General features: G+C 43.8%; 2 protein-coding genes and 1 pseudogene across 4 annotated transcripts; 1 reads left to right on the forward strand and 2 right to left on the reverse strand.

The window, feature by feature from the left end:
- The first annotated feature begins 1,807 nt into the window (after positions 1–1,807).
- On the forward strand, positions 1,808–6,093 carry LOC120685337 (annotated as a pseudogene).
- A 2,520-nt stretch (positions 6,094–8,613) lies between these two features.
- LOC120685340 lies at positions 8,614–14,159 on the reverse strand. Of its 3 annotated transcripts, none has more exons than XR_005679516.1 (5): positions 14,020–14,159; positions 12,211–13,121; positions 9,767–12,119; positions 8,783–9,687; positions 8,614–8,690 (listed from the first exon to the last, which is right to left on the reverse strand). XR_005679516.1 is itself a non-coding variant. In XM_039967195.1 (2 exons), exons 1-2 carry the CDS (start codon positions 12,542–12,544, stop codon positions 11,776–11,778), a joined length of 678 nt encoding a protein of 225 aa, XP_039823129.1. In that variant the 5' UTR covers positions 12,545–12,814; the 3' UTR covers positions 11,709–11,775. The 3 variants fall into 3 exon arrangements, 1 of the variants encoding a protein (XP_039823129.1); XR_005679515.1 differs by having other exon boundaries at positions 8,860–9,687; positions 14,020–14,158; XM_039967195.1 differs by lacking the exons at positions 8,614–8,690; positions 8,783–9,687; positions 14,020–14,159 and having other exon boundaries at positions 11,709–12,119; positions 12,211–12,814.
- Positions 14,160–17,455: 3,296 nt separating this feature from the next.
- LOC120685338 lies at positions 17,456–18,470 on the reverse strand. Its single transcript, XM_039967193.1, has 4 exons — positions 18,346–18,470; positions 18,098–18,271; positions 17,630–18,019; positions 17,456–17,548 (listed from the first exon to the last, which is right to left on the reverse strand). Exons 1-4 carry the CDS (start codon positions 18,460–18,462, stop codon positions 17,456–17,458), a joined length of 774 nt encoding a protein of 257 aa, XP_039823127.1. The 5' UTR covers positions 18,463–18,470.
- Positions 18,471–21,510: the final 3,040 nt, after the last annotated feature.

Raw genomic sequence — 21,510 nt, forward strand, 5'->3', positions numbered from 1 at the left:
CTCCTATAAATACGAACCAAACCCTGAGATAAAAGCGTCCAGTTCGATCAGCACAATGCAAAGCTAGCAAGCATTGGCATCTCTCCCCTAGAGTGTGCTTGCTTGTGCTTAATCAGTGGTGAGAATCAGAGGAAGTATTTCCAACGTCCAATTCGCGAGCCTCCGAAGGAGCGCCGGCCGGCCTCAAGACGCTTGCTTGCCCGTCCCAGGAAGAGATGGCCTCGCTGCCTCCCGGCAGCACTGCTGGTGCTGACTCCGACCAGGTCTGCCAGCCCATCTCAGATACCGTTAGCTTGCTTCTTGTTCGTCTCTGCATCTTCTACCTGCCGCTCTGAGGATGCTGCCTGATCTGTTGCTGCTGCTAGGCTGATTCCGCTAGTTAATTAGGCTTGCAGAATCCTGCTACGATGACCCCTTTAGGAGGGCTTCTCCTTCCAAAATGGCTGTCTTCTAGGCGATATTTGTTATTGTAGCAAAATAATGGCTTCTCCAAATGAACTAGAGCTCCAGCTCTCGCAAGCCAGAGATCAAGCTGGAGCCCTAACAAAGAAGCTCTAGATAGTCATCAGTCAAGGAGTTCTGTCCATACTCCATACTTAAGTTTATGTGTCCTGTCCACACTTAAGTTCTGATGAGATCCAATCAGGGCGGCGAGGTTTCTAGTAGCTATAATATGTCAATGGTGATGATGATCCCGGAGTATGTTTAAAAGACAGTTTACAGTATGTCATGACACTTGCCGAATATGGCTCCGTACATGGGCTATCCTTCAGAGGCATACTTTGCAAGACAAGCTTGTAGTGGCTTCTCATTTCTTGGCATAGGTGGCCAATAATTTTTTTGCCCGGCACATGGGTGGCGGTCTAGTCTTAGGATTGACAGTCATTAGTGTGGAAGGATCTATATCAAACTCTTTTTAGTCTGTGTGTTGTTTAGGCAGAGGTCGGGAAAATTTCAAGACGATGTATCACCTTGATGTATTGTGCTTGAAATCAATAAAATTTCCCTTTTCAAAAAAAGACACTTGCCGAACATATATATGCTCTTGTGAGTTGTATCATTTCTGAATTTTGTATTAGACAATTGTTCTCTGGTCAACTTACCAGGCCAGAAAGCTGTTTTTATTAATTTCCTACCTTCTACTTGCTAGCTTTTGGTAGAAGCAAGCGGCTACACGCGGATACTAATTTTGAACCGGCCAAAGCAGCTGAATGCACTCTCCTCTTCAATGGTATGTTAAGAGTTCACTTTTTTGAAAATGGAATAGTTAGTTCTAGCCTCCACATCAAGAAATGTCTTAGCTGTGTCTTATTACACATGCACTCGCAGCAAAAGGATGCACTTAATTCAAATAGGACAAAAATGCTTACTAAAAGAGAAGCCTTTATTAGTATATTGCACAGTACCTGGATTTACTTTTAGAATAGTGGATCCATGATGATTTTTCTTCCATGTTACGTTGCAGATTAAGGCACTCTTGAGGTGTTTCACTACTTATGAGAAAGATGATGGAGTTAAATTGTTGATAATGAAGGTATATGACACCACTATGTTTCTATTGTCATGTAACGTATGTCTGTGGTGGTCTAACATGGATTTAACATGTATGCTAGTGTTGAAGTTTAAGTGAATTGTCCACATTTCCAAATCATCTTAGGCTTTTGGTTAAACTGATCAATGCATGTAACTCTCTCTCTCTCTCTCTCTCTCTCTCTCTCTCTCTCTCTCTCTCTCTCTCTCTCTCTCTCTCTCTCTCTCTCTCTCTCTCTCTGAGCGCACGTGAAATAACACTTGGAAGATGAGTTGCCCAAGCATGCATGCACCTCTCAAAATCAATAATACAATTAGTTCCAAGTGTTATTTAATTTGTTCTGAAGCACTTTCTTACTCTGTTCCAATTTCAAATGACTGATTTGTGTTGAATTCATGAGGTGCTAATGAAGCGGTATTTGTAAATGTTACTCCTTGTATTTTATAGATCTAACTCTCTTCACTCCTTACTCCTTAGAACACCTTCAGACTCAGAGCTTACATTTTATTTTAACTTGCTGTTTTTTCCCCTTCAGTTCAGATTGCTTCGCATTTTCTTCTATTAGCTCCTATAGATTGATATGATAGTCATTATCCCTTTATTGCGTAGATGTTTCCTGTTGACCTCATTGTTCGTAATTTTATTGAATTTTGTTTCCAGGGGAAAGGAAGAGCATTTTGTTCTGGAGGTGATGTCACTGCATGTATACAGTCTATACATAATGGTAACTACAGCTTTAACTATATAATATTCAAATCTGATTTCTTTACATATTTAGTATTAACTTGGTTACCTGACATAATACCCATGTTACATGTTCCATATGGGTGTAATTTTGTTCCACATGTTTAATTCTTAAATCAGAGGGCTGGAAATGGGGTGCTGATTTCTTCCGAAATCAGTATTTGTTAGACTACATAATTGCAACTTGCACAAAACCTCAGGTAAGCTACATCTCTACATAAATATTCATTGCAACTATTTAATTATATATTCCTTTCCTTTAATGGATATATAAATCATTTCACTATAGGTTTCTCTCCTAACTGGAATTGTCATGGGTGGAGGTGCTGGTGTTTCTTTACATGGAAGTTTTCGAGTTGCCACTGATAAGACGGTATGCGCCATAACCGTCCCTTTTTGTGAGCTTGATCGCCACTATAGGTTTCTCTCCTAACTGGAATTGTCATGGGTGGAGGTGCTGGTGTTTCTTTACATGGAAGTTTTCGAGTTGCCACTGATAAGACGGTATGCGCCATAACCGTCCCTTTTTGTGAGCTTGATCGCTTCTAGTAGGTCTTTTACTCATTTGATATAGTATGGAGAATCTTTGCTTTCTTTTTATTGAAAAACATAATAGTTTCAAGTGCCAAATCTTTATCATTTACATTTCAAATATTCATGCAGATTTTTGCAATGCCAGAAACAGCTCTGGGTCTCTTTCCAGATGTTGGGGCCTCATATTTCCTGTCTCGGCTACCTGGGTTCTATGGTTACCATTAATCTCCATTTTTATTGAGTTGAAGTATATGTGGCCATGTCATTTGTATCTGTAAAATATTGCTGGATATTATTCACATTCCTGAAATATTGGGCATCACCGTCATGTTGTCTTTTGCAGTTTTCAAATTACCATGCGCTTAATTGACTTTTAGCAATTGTGCTTCTTGTGCCAATAATTTATGGAAGCACAGAACTGATTGTAGAGATAATAATTTATGAAGAAACAAAAAAGAGACCAAATTTCTGGTTGATGGTAAAAGTAGATCAGGAAACCTTTTTCACTAAACTGTTACCTTGTATTTGTCCAGGTGAGTATGTTGCTCTTGTTGGTGCAAGATTGGATGGTGCAGAAATGGTTATGTGTGGTCTAGCAACTCATTTTCTCCAGTCAAATGTAGGTTCACTTGTAACTTCAATTGTAAGAGATAGCATCACAAAGCATCCCTTTCTATAAACTCTTGGAACTATATAACAAATCACTGTAGCAGTCACCTTTGTTTTGAGTTATGATGTTTCCTGTTATAATTATGGTTCTTATTGTCCGGATTATGATACATAAATCTTGATGTCATGATATAGTATTTGTATGTTTGGATTTTTTTTTGTTGGCATGCATGGTAAGGCTATGCATGTATTATATGAGTCTATAACTCCTAATAAATACTATTTGTTCTCCAGAAGCTGCTATTGCTCGAAGAATCTCTTAAAAAGGTTGATACTTCCAATACTTTAGCTGTGTGTCGTATTATTGATCAATTTGCTGAGCAGCCATCACTGAAAGAAAACAGTTCCTTGAATCGGTAAAAGTGTTTCAGATTCAGTAACTGAAATATATATCCTGATTCACCAATTTATTAACTTGACTCTCTAGTCCACCACAGGTTGGAAATCATCAACAAATGTTTTTTCCAAAAGGACAGTTGAAGAAATTATATCTGCTCTTGTGAGTTTGTTACAGTAACAGCAGCATTATATGGGTTCACCTCTTTTGTCCTGCTAAATTAACTAGTATCTGTGATGACAGGAGCAAAGGGCCTCAAATTTGTCTGATGAATGGGTTGCTGCGACAATAATCCAGTCCTTGAAAAAGGCTTCTCCTACCAGTTTGAAAATCTCTTTGAGATCGGTATCCCTCAGAAACAACCTCATATCTATCATTAGTATACCACCTCAGTTGTGTCCATTAGAATTTAGTTGCTTCATTTTTTGTTTCTAACTTTGATTTCAGATAAGAGAAGGGAGAACACAAACTATTGGGGAGTGTTTGCGTCGGGAATATAGAATGGCTTGCCATATTGTGCGAGGTGACTTCAGCAGAGACTTCTTTGAGGTAGATATTAACATCTTTAATACTGCTCATTTTTATTCAAGATCTTTCTACTTAGCTGTCTTTGAGGAGCAAGGTCTCTATACTAATATCCAGTTCCTGTTGCAGGGAAGCAGGGCTATACTGATAGATAAAGATCAAAACCCAATGGTCCGGATAATTTCTTAATCTACATATTCCGATCAAAATTTATTTGACAACTTATTGTATCTCAAATAATAGCCTTTTGATGATGGTGATATTTTTTAGAGTAAAATGCACCGGAGGTCCATCAACTTGTAAAGAGGTGTCACTTAGGTCCACTAACTCTGAAAATGCATTTTTGGGTACATAAACTTGTTTAGTCGTTCACCACAGGTCCATAACTCTCCACATAAGTATGTAACGCTGACATGGCACGCTGACTAGTCATTTCCTCTCTCAGTCCTCTCCTGCTTTCTCTATCTCCGTCTCAAACATTTTATCGAGCATGTTTTGTGCAACCAGGTGAGCAGCTTCCTACGGTGGACAAGGCAATCCATCATGCCACGCTCCAGCCGCATCCTCACCTCTTCCAGGTCGCGGATGGCTCGGCTCATGGCATCGTCCGTTGTCCAGAGGCCAGCTTGCAGTGAGGCCATGGCGTGGATGTCCACGTCGGCGCTGGCGCGGAAGGAAGGCGGTCGCGTTTGCGCCGAGCCTCACGGCGAGCTCGTTGGCTGTGGCGTTGAAGCTTGTAGGAGCACAGGCACCTTCTGGTCTGCGTGCGTGGGTGGTCACGGGCAAGGTGTGGCGGCGCCGGCCTGCGGGCGCAGGCGGGTGTGCCACCACCGCATGGGTTGCGACCGCTTCGGGCTGGCTCTCCCCTCCTCCCCGGTGCCATTCCCTTCCCTTTCCCCCTTTCTCTCTTCTCCGATCCCAGCTCAGGTCGAGCCGAGCTCCTCCGCCACCGGCAGTAATACGCCGGCCACACCCCCTCCCGCTGCTGGGCGCTGAGGAGCTCGGCTGGGGATGCGCATGGCGCACGCACTCAGCGACGGCGTGGGCGCCGCCCGAACTGGCCACCACCGTGCCTTGCCCATGAACGCCGCCGTGTAGGTCGCGCAAGCCGCTGGCAAGAAGATGGTGAAGGTGGTGATGCTGGTGTCTCTTGATGAAATGCCTCAACCAGGAGGTGCTTTGAGGAGCCAAGTCAGCATGCCATGTCAACGCTAGGAGCACGCGTGGACAGTTATGGACCTGCAGTGAACAACTTAACAAGTTCATGGACCCAAAAATGCATTTTCAGAGTTAGTGGATCTAAGTGACACCTCCTTACAAGTTGATGGACCTCCAGTGCATTTTACTCTATTTTTTATGGGGATACTTGCAGTGGATGCCTCCAAGGCTGGAACAAGTGCATGATGAGGCAGTTGAACAATATTTCTCCAAAATTGATGATCCACAGTGGGAAGATTTGAACCTACCTACTAGACATTCCCATGGAAGAATTATTGAGTCCAAACTTTGAATGAAGAGTTGAAGTGTTGAACGGAGCCTCAGTAATGATCAGAAAATAAGACATCTCTTAAAGTTTTAGAGTTTGTGTAGACTGCATACTACTGATAAAATATAGCTGAATGTGCCTTATATGTCAACTTTTATCACAGTAGAAACTCTTTGCTATTTATTTATACCTGAAGTTGTACATATTTTAGAATAATTATGATTGGCATGTTGCTGTTGTAGTGATCTCTTATATGATTTGGTGATAGCCAATGTGTTTTGCATTTTTCTTTAGAAAAGGAAAAACTTTATTAATTTCAAGAAAGATACATCGAGGTGATACATCATCTTGAAATGTTCCCGACCTCTGCCCGAACAGCACACAGCCCAAAAGAGTTTGATAAAAGACCTGACACTCTAATAGTCGTCGATCCTAATACTAGACTGCCACCCATGTGCCCGGGCAAAAAAATCCTTAGCAACCTGAGCAAAAAAATGAAATGCCTCCACAAGCACCTCCTGGGAAGAAGGCCGCTGAAGAATAGCCCACATGCAGAGACAATACATAGTTGAGAAGATAACCTGCAAGAAAGAAGATTGTTTGTTATTGAACATCACTCTGTTTCTGCAGTGCCAAACAGACCAACACAAGGCTGCCGCGCCCACAAGTACAAATGGTTTGAAATCTTTAGGTACTCTATTTAGCCAGCTCCCGAACATGTTATACATATTATGCGGTTTGGGTATGCCCCATGCCGCATAGGTCGAGGCCTATACCATTCGCGTAAAACGGCAATCAAAAAACAGATGTTGTATCATTTTATTTTTATGACAGAAATAACACTGTTGATTGTCTTGCCAGTTTCGCTTCGCTAAGTTGTCTTTGGTAAGGATAACACCACGCCTGAGGTATCAGAGGAAAATCTTAATCTTGAGTGGGGCTTTCAATTTCCAGATTTTTTTATTATTGTTCGGGGGTGTTTTGATAGATTAGGCCCAGATAATGTGATTTAACTGAAAATACACCTGTCTGGTATAACCTCCATTTGAATTCGTCTCTGTCTTGGCTTAACACAATATTGGCAAGACATCCACAGGGCATCATCAAAGGCAGGGGCTTCGCTTGCCACCTCACAAATGGATTACAATTATCAAATCATGTCGTCTCTCTCTCTCTCTATATAATCAGACCGCTCATTTCAGCTGGCTGTGACCGCAACACTTTAGCAGCCAGCAAGCAAAATTTGCTGCAACTATTGCTTGCTGGTAGCTGTAGCTGCAGCCAAAATGAGCACAAGGCAACACAACCAATGCCATATTTGGCCTTTATAATTTGTTTCGATCTTTTCATTCATTACTCAAAGTGATAGAATAAAATTGCCCCTAGACACTCGATCGTGCTGCATACACAACCACCCATGCAGTGATGGAACCTGCCCCGTCCTAAAACAGCATGTGGCCCTGCCCACACCAGATAAACCAGTGGTATGAAAAATACACTCACCAGCATACCTGATTGTGGGCCATTGGACTCAATAAACCCGATCCATCCTGCCAAAAAAAAAAGAACAACCCAACAAGTACATCGGGCGGACTCGCACTATTTTTTTTTAGCTTGAGTGAATTATTCCAGGTTGAGCACTATAAGATCAAGGATACTGACTAGAGGGATGAATAGTTGGAGCATTGTAGGATCAAGGATACAGACTAGAGAGGGTTGAATATAATTAGTAACATAAGAGAGAACCTATTTCTATTAACCCTAATTCTAGAGAGGGTTTGAAACCTAGGCTCAAAAGAAACAATTCAATCTCTATAAAAGTAAATTGCAAGAATGAAATAAGCGGACACAGGAGATGAACATTATTTTGGTGTCGATGACTTGTGGATCACCCTTAATCGTCGTTGAAGTAAATTTAATGATTCAACCGCTCCTCTGTTAAGATGTTGCTTGATAGTGTCTCTCCAAATCTCAACTCTGAAAGCATCTAGGCCGATGGATGCTAATGGTAAGTTTCGGTGATTAGTGACAACCATATCTGACTAACGTTTGTTTTGATGGAATTATCTTGTATCCGTTAAATCACGAATGAAATATGAAAGGAGACCCCTCAAAATTCATGATCAACGAGCCACGGACTATTGCCACTGACAGTGAGCAGTGAAACTATTGTTAGTTATAGAAGGGTAAAACAAAGGATGCCGATGACAGTGAGCAGTGAAACTATGCATGAGAACCACAATCGAGATGCAGCCTATGATTCAGTCGACATACCTTTATCACTTTCTTCAGTCGACATGGCTGCAGCGAACACAGAAAAGAATTGATCCCAACCGATACTAGAAAAAGACCCCTACTTATCAGAACTTCAGTTCTTCCATGCACATGTTGTACCCAGGAAAAAAGATGTGCACCTACAAGCACAGTACCTACAAGTACATATATACACACACACACACACGCATGACACCGTCAGTTTCAGAAACCCATTCACACCTTTAGTGGATTCCCACCTGTTCACATCTTGAATGCTGATGCCCACACTACATATGCAGTTACAGAAACTGAAAGGGACACATGTGGCCAACTGAACCTGTTCATATACCCAACCTGTTCATTTCCAGAACCTGTTCATATACCCAATGAAACACATTCAGAAAGGACAGAAGTGGCCGGTTGAACTGTTCATTTTACTCCATTCACACGCATTCAGAAAAGCATGTTCAGACATGTAGGCCAAAAAAAATTACAGAATAATTCAATGGTAATTCTGACACAGGAAGAACTCTAAGCTCTGAACTAATCGATGCAGCCCACATCATGCAGGGAAAGGTGTCAACAGAAATGCCAAATAGGTCAGATACCTGAAACAACAGACAAGATTAAAGGTACATGTCACAAAATTGAATTCAGTGACTAAAAACAGGAATAACTGAAAACAGGACAGGGATTATACCTCTCCATATAAGTTTATACTCAGAGTTTCAGAGAACAATAAAATGTGGCAAAAAATGTGTCTCTACTGAAACTCACCTTAGTACATATCAGGAAACAATGTCTTCTTCAAATACTTCAGTGTTCCAACATGATCAACCTTTTCCTCATCCGTCATGAGCACATTATCTTTCACAAGAAGACAGTTATATGTCTCCATCATTTTGGCTTTAACCTCTAGAGTCTTGGCTTCCTTCTCAGCAAGTTTGACCTCTTTGTGCTCCTTTGCTACTAGATGGGCAACCTTTGATGACTCCAACCTCTCTACTGATAATTTCTGCTGCACTTCCAGTACCTTCAGTCTGTTTGCTTGAGCTTCTTTGAGGACTCTAACATCTGCGTCTTCTATAGACGAAGACATAGACTGCACCTTTGCTTCATATGCTTCCCTCTTTGCTACTTTATGACCAAGTGGTCTAGGTTTGTCAGAGATATCAATAGGGTCCACTTCTTCCCTTTCCTCTTCAGTTCCCTATTCTGTTGTCTTCCTTTTGCGTGCATTTATAAGGCTATCATTGTTGGTTTGCCATTTGGGCTCATTCTGATAGCATACCAAACATTCATCAACACAAAATGTCCTAGCTTGAGATCTTTGTTTTCGTCCTCGTAAAACTTGTGGGCTTGATCAATCCACATCTGATCATTCCACCAGCTTGTATTCAATCTACGAGCTTTCAGCCAGGCACAATGAAATAGTTCCATCCACTTGTTAATCTTGTGCCATCTATCTTTTACTTGCTTCATGTTCCTCTGCCTATGACTCGGCGTTGTGACGTTGTATGTCCTAGCAACATCACCCCAATACTGCTCATTCCTTTTTTGATTACCGCTAATAGAGTCCACCGAGTTCTTCAACCAAGCATTCATCTACCATTAACGACATACATATCAATTATCTAAGTGACCATCTTGACTAAATATGAAACTAGTGAACAAAGTAACTTACTAGTCTTAAATCTTCTTCTTGCGTCCAGAGAATACGCTTATCGGTCCTACCAATTACTCCCTCCGTCCAAAAAAAACATGTCACCCTAGAAAATTTCAGACAGATTAGTGAGGGAATATAATGACCATGCAGCCCCTACCTGTACAAGCAGGTCCCACGCACCATAATCACCGTAATCAATCAATTACGGATATCTGCATGGCTGCATGCAGGAGGTTAGTTGCCGCCATCACAAAACTTTTGGCGCCCTACACTGCGCGCTTTTATTTAGCGCCATGCCGTGTCTATTGCCGCGCGTCGGTATTTAAAAAGAGCCACGCACAAATGAAAGTTACTAGTATTATTCTCACAAGCGCTAAAATTAATTTTTTTATCCAAAATTTCATCCGGCGCCAGAACCTCCACGCACGACCTATAAATTTAGTCAATCTGGCATGTTGTCATTTCGCTTAACATCCTGTCACCCACATCGGCATGGATCTCAACATTCCTGCAGGTGTCCCAGATCTTAATCAAGCCATTGCAGAGGAGAAAGAAGATGGCCCAGATGACGTCCATGATGGTGGACATGATAGGGTTGTGCATCCTTTGGACTTGAACTTTGTTGCTGCCGAGGAAGAAGAAGAATTTATCCCAGGTAAAATTCTCATCGCATGTACTAGTACTACTCCTAAATTGCACTTGGTTTTTGTTAATGTCGAATCTTACCCATACACAGAATAATTGATTTATTCATTAGAGATAGAATAAATCTGACCGGCCTATTACATGTTGTAGCTCACGTCCATCCAGGAAGCAATGAGTACATAATTTTTTATGATGATGACCGTCATCTACCAGCACATCAAGGTAATTAATCAACAAAAAACTGCTTAGAGCAAGTATTCACTGCGTTCGGCAGGCTGCTCCAGCTCCAGACCAACAGTATTTTCCTCTCACACCACTCCAGCCACCAGCTCCAGCTCCAGCCAGCCCAACAGTATTTTTCTCTCACACCATTCCAGCTCCAGCCTCCAGCTCCAGCCTGCCGAACGCAGTGATTATAGCAGGCTGTAAGCATGCTGAATGATGAGGTGGAGGAGAGAGGAGAGGAGAGAGAGGGGAAGTGGGCTGTTAGCTTACAGGGGGCTTCGACACAAGAACCAAGAAACCTTGTGAGAGAGACAGGTGGACTATGATTAATGATGAAAGACTAAACCACTATACGAGTAGGCTGAGAGGTAGGCTACAAGAATCCTTACAGCCAGCAGTTGGCTAAATTATTAACCTTGCTCTTAGTTTCCCAGGAAACAGTTTTCAACCATTGAACTGAATTAATCTGTGGTTGCAGAATCTGTTTATGGGTTCCAAGATCTGGAGGATGATATCCACAATTATGGTGTGTATTCTATAGAAATTGATATAGAATTTGATCAAGAGGAATTGCCAGACTCAAAGGAAGAAATCCATGGGCATGCAGATAAGAGAACTAGGACCAAAGATTTAAAAGATAGAGATAGGCAAGACATATACGAAGCTTTACTTGAGGTAAGCAACTGTGGAATTTTTTTTTAAAAAAACAGCACAACTGTGATTGCTTATAGGTTCAATGTCAGTAGGCGTACAATTCAACGTGTATGGCAAAGGGCCATGGTATGTCGTGCAAACGGAGTGCCTGTTGATGTTAGGTCAAAGAAAGCAAAGAACTCTTGTAGGAAAAGGATTAGTGTGGAACTGTCAGATGTTGCTAGAATTCCATTGCATAGGAGGACCACTATTAGGTCCTTAGCAGATGCCCTAGGTATTAACAAAAGTAGATTGCATAGATGGTTTAAAGAAGGGGAGCTAAGACGGCACTCCAGCTCGCTAAAAGCCTTATTTGAAGGAAGCAAACAAGATTGAAAGGTTGAGGTGGTGTGTCTCTATGTTAGATCAGCATACTTGCCAAATGATCCAAAATTCATTGATATGATATATATTATCCATTCAGATGAGAAGTGGTTCAATGCTTCAAAGAAGAGGGAGACATATTACTTGTTACCTGATGAAGAAGACCCACATAGGACAGTGCAAAATAAGAATTCAATTGCAAAGGTTATGGTGTATTCAGGAGTTGGTATGCCTAGGTTTGATGCAGCTGGTAATTGTACTTTTGATGGCAAGCTCGGCGTTTGGCCTTTTGTAAGAAAGCTCTTCATCATTATAAGGATTAATTCCCTAATCGTCTGTCTCAGCATCGGCAATCGAGATCGCAGTGATTGACTTATTTGTAGTTGTCGTAGCCTGCTGATTGTTCTCCTTCTCGGCCACAATTGTGGTTGATGCTTCACTGTCTTCCCCCAACACAACCTGACGGTAATCTTGGACCAGGTTACTGGAGATAACAACCACACAGTTTAGAATAACACAAAACACACATCACAAAAATCAATTAGGAGTAAATAAAATGTCTATACGAAACTTACCCCAAAGAACGTTGGGGGACATCAACCTGAAGCTGTCCAATCTGTTCATCGTCAGCAATTTTCTGCACCTCTGTCTCCAGAACAACCTCGTCGTCGCCGACGTGCACATTGGATAGGTACCACCATCTTCTTCATCCAAATCAGGGATGAATTCGAACTCATCACTGACTCCATCTTGCGTATCTGCGACGAAATCCTTGCCTTCAACTGCGATACGCTTGTAGACCCGATCCCACCAAGTTCCTCGACGACGCCGATCCCAGCCGTGGCTGCGGATGCCACTGCGTTGAACTCCAACCCTCGGCCTCCATGTCCTGCGGTGGACACCACCCATCTTTGGGTCTTGCGTGGGCAGTGTGGGGGCTCGGGACGGCGCACTGGGGCTCAATGGTGCCACGGACGGAGTGGCGCCCACGCAGGGCTGCGGCGCACATGCGGCGGTAGCAGCGGTGCTGGGGCGCGCACGCAGTGGCAGTGATTTCGGCGACGGGGACGCAGGGGGCACGCAAGCGGCAGCGCTAGCGGCGGAGGTGCGCGCCGACGGCCGGAAGGGGAGGATGGGAAACGAATTGATAATGGTAGTTGGAAGGGAGAGGGTGGGGGACGGAAATCATGGGGCTCCGTAGATGGATTTTGCATCGTTTGTGGATCCATACCATTGTCCAAAAGGTGGGGTGACATGTTTTTTGTTTTTTTGGGACAAAATTCGAATGCTAGGGTGACATATTTTTTGGGGCAGAGGGAGTAGATCATTATCCATATTGTGATTACCTTGTGCTGGTGGAGTGGCTGATTCTTCAATTGGTGGCATGAAGGGGGCAGAGTGAGAGCTTCTCCCAACAAAGTGAGAATTTTCATTTTGGTCTTCAAACATTTGCATGAAGCCACCTGGTGGAACTGGATTATTATCCCTACATCAGAGAGCAAATAATCACTAGACTGAAAATTCAGTTCAGACAGAATTCAGTTCAGAAATATAATCACTAGACAAATTCAGTTTAGAAAAAAGATCAGTACACTGAACTTGATCACTAGACTGAAAATTACCTGAACAACTGAACCTGAAACTTAACTGAAGCTAAAGTTAACTTAAACTGAACTGAAAACTGAAAGAAAGTGAAACCTAAACCTTTTCTGATCACAGGTTTATTTTTCTTGAATACATATTAGTGGTTCTCATCACCAATATATATGTAGCAAGGATTCAGACTTGACATTCAAATCGGATGTCAAATTATCAATGAAATGCAGTTTTCAAGACCATTGACTGGACTAGAAGACCGATATTTAGTTTCACGGCCTGTAATGTTAACTGATTTTTACAGGGTGCTAAGATAGTTCTCAACACTGTAATGTTAACTGATATTTACAGGGTGCAAAGATAGTTCTCAACACCATTTAGTTTGCAGCATGGGAAGGGAAACTAAAAAAAACAGCATGATCATTCTGGTCCAAGAATTAGGGTGCAACATCACCAGACCAGAAAACAGAAATAATTTTCCAGCAATATGTATACATAAAAGACTGGAAAAGTTGAAATACTAAAAGATCACCTGAACCAAACACGTGAAGTGCATGAACAGCTAGCCTGAAATTTATGGTGAGCATCCAATTTCATGAATCTAGCTTACTAAAACAAACAGTAAATTCAAACAAGAAATTTCTGTGTATTCTAACCGCACCAGCTATCTACTGCAAAAAAAAAAAATTACTTGAGTTCTCTATTACACATCTATTAGAGCATACAAACATCCATTGCAGTTCATGCTGCAACCAAAGTTCCCACAAGATTGTGTTCAGAAAACATACCATTATGTGGGATTGACATGAATCCATGGTTGAGACTGTGATTGATGTCGGGCCATGGTCGACGATGTCAGGTTGGGGCTAACGGAGAAGCTCATGCCGCCATTGGACCTTGGGGTGGCCGGGAATATACCGCCGCCGATCGATCTTGGGGGGGGGGGGGGGGGGGGGGCGCCAAAGGTTGGGTTACCAGCGAGGCTTCGGCCGGTGAAGTTTTCCTCTACGGGCGTGCCCATGGGGATTTCGCGCCATCATTGGCGCCTTGGCCGCCAAAACCAACCTGGGGAGCACCGGATCGCCCGCCCCGTCGCCGAGTTGCCGCCGCGCCGTACAACGGGTGACAAGGCGTCGATTTGAGCTCGGGCCATGAGCTTGCGCTGGCGTCTGGCAAGGCGACGGCAACGCCCGTTTTTTGAGTTAATGACCTCTCTAATCGGAAAAAACCAGATAAAGACGACACAGTAATGGCCGTTGTACATGCCCTAAAAGGAGGAGAAAGCAATCTGTACACATCAAGACAGACTGAAGATTTCTACTGATCTCCTCGTTATCTCGGAGTAGGTGCCCGAGCAGAGCGCCATGGAGCTGAAGAAGCAGGACCAAGTGCCGCCGGCGATGAGCCACCACCCCAGCATCATCGCCACGCCGCACTTGTTCCATGCTCTGGCCATGGGTACAAAACAGAGGAGAGCAGACTGGGGATGATGATATGCTTCTGCAGAGCAAAGATCTTCACAGATTATATATTGTTAATTTCCCTTCTAAATATATAATTTTTCTATGTATTAAGATATGGTGTATATTTAGGTGCATAACAAATCCTATGAAGTGAACTCGTGTAGATGTAGAGACAATACACGAAAATAAATCTATCTAGACGTCTGGCTACTGCAAGCAAATTGAGCACCACTAACCCCAAGGACATAGACATGAATTTTATATTTCTGGCGTCTGGAGGCGTCTGGGAGCAAATGCTTCTTAATTTGCGCGAACACCTCGATCTGGATGTTCAAGTCTATTAGGTTTGAAAGAACAAAAAAGCAAACAGCTGGCATCACCTGTCACATGCATTGTGGCTATACATGCATCTATTCAAACAAAGCTTTTGGATCTAGGTGTAGATCATAGATTAGGTGAGCTTGTCAACAATTGATCAACGAGTCTGCAGCAGCACCAATACCATAATGAAGATTCCCCGCTAGATTCTGAATGAAAATTGTCATAATCTAGTGAGAGAGACCAACTACATCCACATACCGCACATCATGTCACATGGGTCTAAAGATATGAGAGCTTAATAAGGGAAACGACAAAATTAGGAATCTAAAACGGAAAGTAACGCAATTAGAGGTGCAAATGGGTTAGGTACCCATTGCCCTTCTTTAGTCAAAAAAAAATTATACTACTTTTTCAAAATGAGCTCCCACTTTGAAAAACTAGTATAAACTTTTGAATTAAAGAGGGGTGGTGGATACCTTTAGTAGCACCTATTTGCCCCGCTAAACGCAATATAAAAAAATATTTCTAAATCAGCGAAACTTGCAGTAATTGCTTATTACGCAGGGCTTAAAGAAAGTGAGGACACATAAGTATCATACTGCTTCGAAGTATGATGGATCAAAACACTCAAAAATATTTGTGGTGGGCGGTTGACCTTGGGAAGGGTAACGGCCCCTGCTTGTACTCCGTCACTGCCGGGCATAGTGTTAGTGTATTGCTTCTCCAACAGATAGGGAATCACAGGCCAGAGCAGAAGCATCCAGTTCACTAGTTCAGCAAAGCGAAGCATTGGCTTCGCTCCTCTGTGAGGGTGAGGCTCGTGAGTGGAAACACTACCTCTGAATCTCACCACTGATTAGGCGCTTGCTTGCCCGCCCCGGGAAGGAGAGATGACCTCGCTGTCCCCCAGCAGCTCTGCTGGTGCTGACTCCGACCAGGTCTGCCGGTCCATCTCACCTACGTTGCTTGCTTGCTTCTTGTTCGTCTCTGCATCTTCTACCTGCCGCTCGAGCTCGCTTTCTCGGCCGGTTCGAGATTTAATTAGATTGCTTAACATTTAGGGACCCTAACATTTATCACACAGGTTTTATTTTGTGTCAGTATGAGGATGCGGCAATGATCTTTTGCAGCCTTGGGATATATATTTCTAAATGTAGCAAAAATGATCGTAGAAGCCGGAGCCATACTAAATAGGCTCTAGATAGTCATCCCATTGCGAGTCATATTGTAAAATAAAATACCTCAATTAATTAATTTTTTTATTTGTCCTATCCATACTTAAGTTCTGAGATCCAATCAAGTTGCTGAGGTTTTTAGTAGCTGTAACATGTCAATGCTGATGATGATCCTGGAGTATGTTTGAAAAATAGTTCACAGTATATCATGTCGATGGTTGTTTCTACATATACACTACCGGACTTCCAAACTTTGCCGAGTGTCAGATACACTCGGCAAAGGATATATTACACTCGGCAAAGTCTTTGCCGAGTGTAACACTCGGCAAACGACACTCGGCAAAGGTTCCCACGGCAAAGTTTAATTTGCCGAGTGTCGGAATACGGGCACTCGGCAAAGGTTTTGCCGAGTGCCCTGATACTCGGCAAAGAAGCCACGTGGCGCCACCCTGGTCCCGCGGTTTGCCGAGTGTCCGACTCATACACTCGGCAAAGTCCCCGCAGCAGGGTACCTCCGCGTGTCTGGTTTGCCGAGTGTCAAGGCACTGGCACTCGGCAAACGTTCAAATCTTTGCCGAGTGCCAGTATTTTAGCACTCGGCAAAGTGACTGCGCTGCTGACCTGTGCAAGCTCATTTACCGAGTGTTTTGGCTTAAACACTCGGCAAAGTGGTGAATTTTTCTTTTTTTGTTTCGTTTTTCTCTGTTTTTTCATACAAATACAACAGAAATATATGTGATTGCAGAGGTCATTACATGCAGTTATAGTCCATCACATATGATTGACAATGACGAGAATGGCATCGATACAAATAACACAGTCCGTCACATATATCACAAGTCCAATACATAACACGAGTCCGATACATAACACAAGTCCATCACATAGAATATAGTCCACATATGTCACAAAGTCCGATACATAACACTAGTCCATAAAACAGAATATAGTCTGATACGTATAATAAGTCCAATACACTAGTACTACAAGGCACTCACTGCTCAGGTCTGTGGGGCCAAGTTGGCCACTGGGCCGCCGGCGAGTTCTGGTCCGGAGGAGGGTCGTTCGATGCGTTCCACGACTGATTCTGCAAATAGGAACATATAAATTGAAGTATAACAAAAATATAATAATATCTACAAACAAAGCATACTCACTGGAGTGTCAGAAGGTCCTGCAGGAAAGTAAGGCTGAGCTGGTAAGACGAAGGGAGGAGGCGGTGGCACATAGTTCATCCAGGTGACCATGCTTTGCAACATAACCGACTACTCCTCCCTCAGCTTCCGCTCCTGCTCCAGCTTGGCCTCGATCTCCAGTCGGCACCTCCTCTCCTCCTCAAACTTTGCCTCCATCTCGGCCTACAAGATTTAAACCTCCATGTTACAATACAAAGCAAAGTTTCATTTTAATCATAGAACGGCAACTAAATCTAAACTAACCTGTCTCTGGTGCACGCTGGCCACTGAAGTCTCAGGCCGTGGGCGAATGGGCGGGGTCGAGTCGGTGGTACTTGCCCTAAGCTGCGAGAGACTGGGCGTACTCGCCGTGTCGACCAAGCTGTTGGCGATCAAGTACCGCCCGTGCTTCTTCCCTTGTCCCGCCCTCATGATGGCTTCTCCGGAGAGTGGCGCGGTGGTCGGATCCCAAGTCTCCCCGTGGAGCGCCCTTCCCACCTCTGTGTACGCATTGATGCGCGCGTGGATGCTTGGGTTTGTGTAGGCCTCTGGTGGAGCCGCCGGGTTGTAGGCCACGTCCGACGTCACCCTGCCCATGTGAGACATGGCGTACGCCGTGAAGTTGTTGCAAGACTGGCCTGGATGAGACTCCGACTGCCAAGAAGTCAATAAGATGATTAGTAAGAATTAAAAATATAGCTTTAGAAAGAATGAAGATCATAGTGAACTTACCCAAGTATTCTTGTACTCGCTGAGGCTAAGGCTCCCTTGATGATGTGCCGGACCCGGCATCATCAAGCGGCGCTCCCGGCATAAGGCGTGCTGGCGGGCCCAATCCTCTCTGATCCACTTGTCCACCATCATAGACCAGCACTCGGCCTTGTTTGCGCACCAGTTCGGAGGCACCTAAACGTAATGAAGTGCATGACATATTGTATTATCAAATACAAGATAAATGAATAGAGATGGCATTTATTTACCCTTAAGTACTGGTCTCGCGTGAGGAAGATGTCCCTTGCGGTTGGTTTCTTGACACTCCTCTTCTCGAACTCGGCGCAGTACACAACGACGGCCTGGACACGCGCCTCGTAGTGCATGTCCTTCACCAGCTTGTAGCAAGGCGGGTGGAAAGATCTTCTCTAGCTTACATAGCAACACAGGGGCCACTTTTTCCATGTCCGAAATAACGACCCGAGATAACTCCTTAGCACACAGCTGGCGGAAGAAATTGCTCAACTCTGCCAACACTCGCCATATATTATCAGGGAGATAGCCTCGAACCATCACAGGAAGAAGCCGCTCAATCCATATGTGGTAGTCATGACTCTTCAGCCCGTTGATTTGCATCATAGCCAAATTAACTCCCCTCCTCAGATTCGCTGCATACCCATCTGGAAATTGTAACTTTTGGATCCACTCTAGTGCTTCCTTTTTTTTGGGGCCTCGTTAGGACGAAATCCGCCGGAGTCTTCCTCCATTATCTCCCTAGTCTCGGAGTCTTCATTTCGTATCTTGGTCTATTGCACAAGGTTGCCAGATCCACTCGAGCCTTGACGTTGTCCTTCGTCTTATCAGGAATGTCCATGACAGTTCCAAAAAGAGCCTCGCCCCAATTCTTTTCAGTGTGCATGGCATCAATATTGTGTGGAAGGAGGAGATCATTAATATAGGGAAGCCTCCACAAGCCAGAGACCTGAGTCCAAGAATGTTCTTCGCCATATCCCACAAAACCACCTGCATCATTGACCTGGAGAGCATCTATCTGAGCATGAAGCACGACACCCATCAGCATCTGCGGTGCAGATTCTGTAACTACGACACCTTTCGTGAAGTTCTTAATGTCTCTTCTAAATGGATGGTCAGCAGGAAGGAATTGTCTATGTTTGTCAAACGACGAATACTTGCCCCCCTTTCTCAACCAAATGAACTGCAGAGTTTCCTTGCATGTTGGGCATGGGAACTTTCCATGAGTACACCACCCGCAGAAAATGCCATACGCTGGGAGGTCATGCAGAGAGTAGTGGTACCACACATACATTTTGAAGTTTGTCTTTGTCGCTCGGTCGTACGTCCACACCCCCTCCTCCCATGCTTTGATCAACTCATCGATTAGAGGCTCCATGTAAACACTCATTTTATTCCCTGGGTGCTCAGGAATAATCAACGACACAAATATGGTTTGTCATTGAAAGAGAACACCGGGGGGGAGATTCAAGGGAATAACGAACATGAGCCAACATGAGTACGATGCGGCCATCATACCATAAGGATTGAACCCATCGGTTGCTAGCGCAACACGTACATTACGAGCTTCTTTAGATTTTTCATGATGAATCTCATCAAAATGAGTCCATGACTCACCGTCGGAGGGATGCACCATCTTATCTGGGTTGTATCGAACACCTTTTTTGTGCCATGTCATCTGTTTCGCGGTTTCCTCGGTCATATAGAGTCTTTGGATCCTTTGAATGAACGGAAGATAACGTACGATTTTCACAGGAATCGTGAGCTGCCTCTTGGGCTGACCGTCACCTGCATCCACCTCTAGGAATCTTGAGGCTTTGCATTTTGGACAGTAAGTTTCAGCCTCATGCTCTTTCCTAAATAAAATGCACCCATTAGGACAAGAATGTATCTGCTCATATGGCATCTTCAGTGCACTAAGGATTTTCGTCGCCTGATACATTGTCTTGGGCAGAATGTGATCTTCCGAAAGAATGCTCCCAAAAACGGTCAACATACTATCAAAGGCGTCTCAGCTCAGGCCAAACTGGGACTTTAAGGCCATAAGGCGTCCAATGCCATCTAGCTGAGAAACCTTTGTTTGGCCGTGAAGAGGTTTCTGTGCCGCCTCCAACATCTCGTAAAACGACTTTGTGCTTGCCTCTGGCTCCTCCTCCTGCGGTCCTTCACCGAAATGTGCCTCCTCATAGTCGTGTAACATGTCCCCAATCCCACCAGCAGCATCACATTCATCGATGCGTTGCCTCACGACCTCGTCCCTCATACGATGGGCTTCACCGTGAAAGATCCTCCTGGTATAGTCTGGCGTAAATCCATAATTGACAAGATGTTCACCCATGACCTTCTTTGTCTTTCGTTTCTGGTTTCCACAACTCTTGCAGGGACACCACATGAATCTCGACCCTTCAGCTTGCGCCCATGCCCCTTCCAAGAACTCGTTAGTCTTCTCAATCCATTCATTGGTCATGCTAGCTCGAGTTACCCAGCTGGTGTACATCCACTCACGGTTATCCATCTTCCAAGATATCAGCGACTACTATCAAATTTAAATGCATGTAGACGTTCAGCTTAGACTCTAGTAGGTAAAGATAGGTCCTAATCCCACCCGACTATGCGTAGATGAGGTCAGTTTATATGATCCACTCCTATCCAAGACAGAATTTCGGCAGCACCTCCCCGCTGTTCTCCAAATACACGTCCCGGAAGGGAGATTGTGTATCCGGAGAACAATGGAGAGATGTTGCCAAGATTCTGTCTTGGATGGGAGGGGACCATGGAAACTAACCCCATCTACGCATCATCGGGCTGTCCAAATAACGTGGACAATTCGAAACAGATACGGCCATAGATATGTAAAAATCTGCATATTTCGAACTGTATCTGTTTCGAACGGGAGACGCCTAACCGGGTTACGAGAACTACGAATAGAATACGAAAACAAAGTCTTGTACACGTGCTCACCTACGGGCTCGATGGTCGGTGCTGCTCGACGACGGCTTGCGGCCAAGTGAACGAGTCGACGACGGTGAATCAACCTCCCTTGTCAACAAAAGAAAAAAGGGTGTCAAATTAGTGTCAACAAAAGAAATCAAGCACTGGCAGAAAGAATTGAAAGGATTGGAAATGATCTTTGACTCATGGACGGTGCCATTTCATTTATGACATGTTCATATGTTATAGCCTTCGATTCAACAACCTTATGGTTATGGTGGTCATTGGTCAATTACGAGTGAAGTAGCTGGTGGTACTGAATGACTTCTGATAAAGGAAGATATGGAGGAGGTTCAGATGCTGGTTCCAGGTATTTGTTTTAAAAAAAATGAAATTAGAGAATGTAAAAGATTGATCGTTTGGGATCGATAAAAATGGTCTGGTTGATCACTAGGTTACATCGCAGGTAT

Source organism: Panicum virgatum, chromosome 8N, assembly GCF_016808335.1.
Source record: "Panicum virgatum strain AP13 chromosome 8N, P.virgatum_v5, whole genome shotgun sequence".
NCBI classification, from domain to species: Eukaryota; Viridiplantae; Streptophyta; class Magnoliopsida; order Poales; family Poaceae; genus Panicum; species Panicum virgatum.

Coding starts and splice junctions, on each gene's coding strand:
- LOC120685340 (XM_039967195.1), bottom strand. CDS start 12,544: ATGGGTGGTGTCCACCGCAGGACATGGAGGCCGAGGGTTGGAGTTCAA. Junction 12,120..12,210: donor GTCCCCCAACGTTCTTTGGG/GTAAGTTTCGTA, acceptor TGTTATCTCCAG/TAACCTGGTCCAAGATTACC.
- LOC120685338 (XM_039967193.1), bottom strand. CDS start 18,462: ATGCACTACGAGGCGCGTGTCCAGGCCGTCGTTGTGTACTGCGCCGAG. Junction 18,020..18,097: donor GCGAGTACAAGAATACTTGG/GTAAGTTCACTA, acceptor ACTTCTTGGCAG/TCGGAGTCTCATCCAGGCCA. Junction 17,549..17,629: donor CCAGCGTGCACCAGAGACAG/GTTAGTTTAGAT, acceptor TAAATCTTGTAG/GCCGAGATGGAGGCAAAGTT.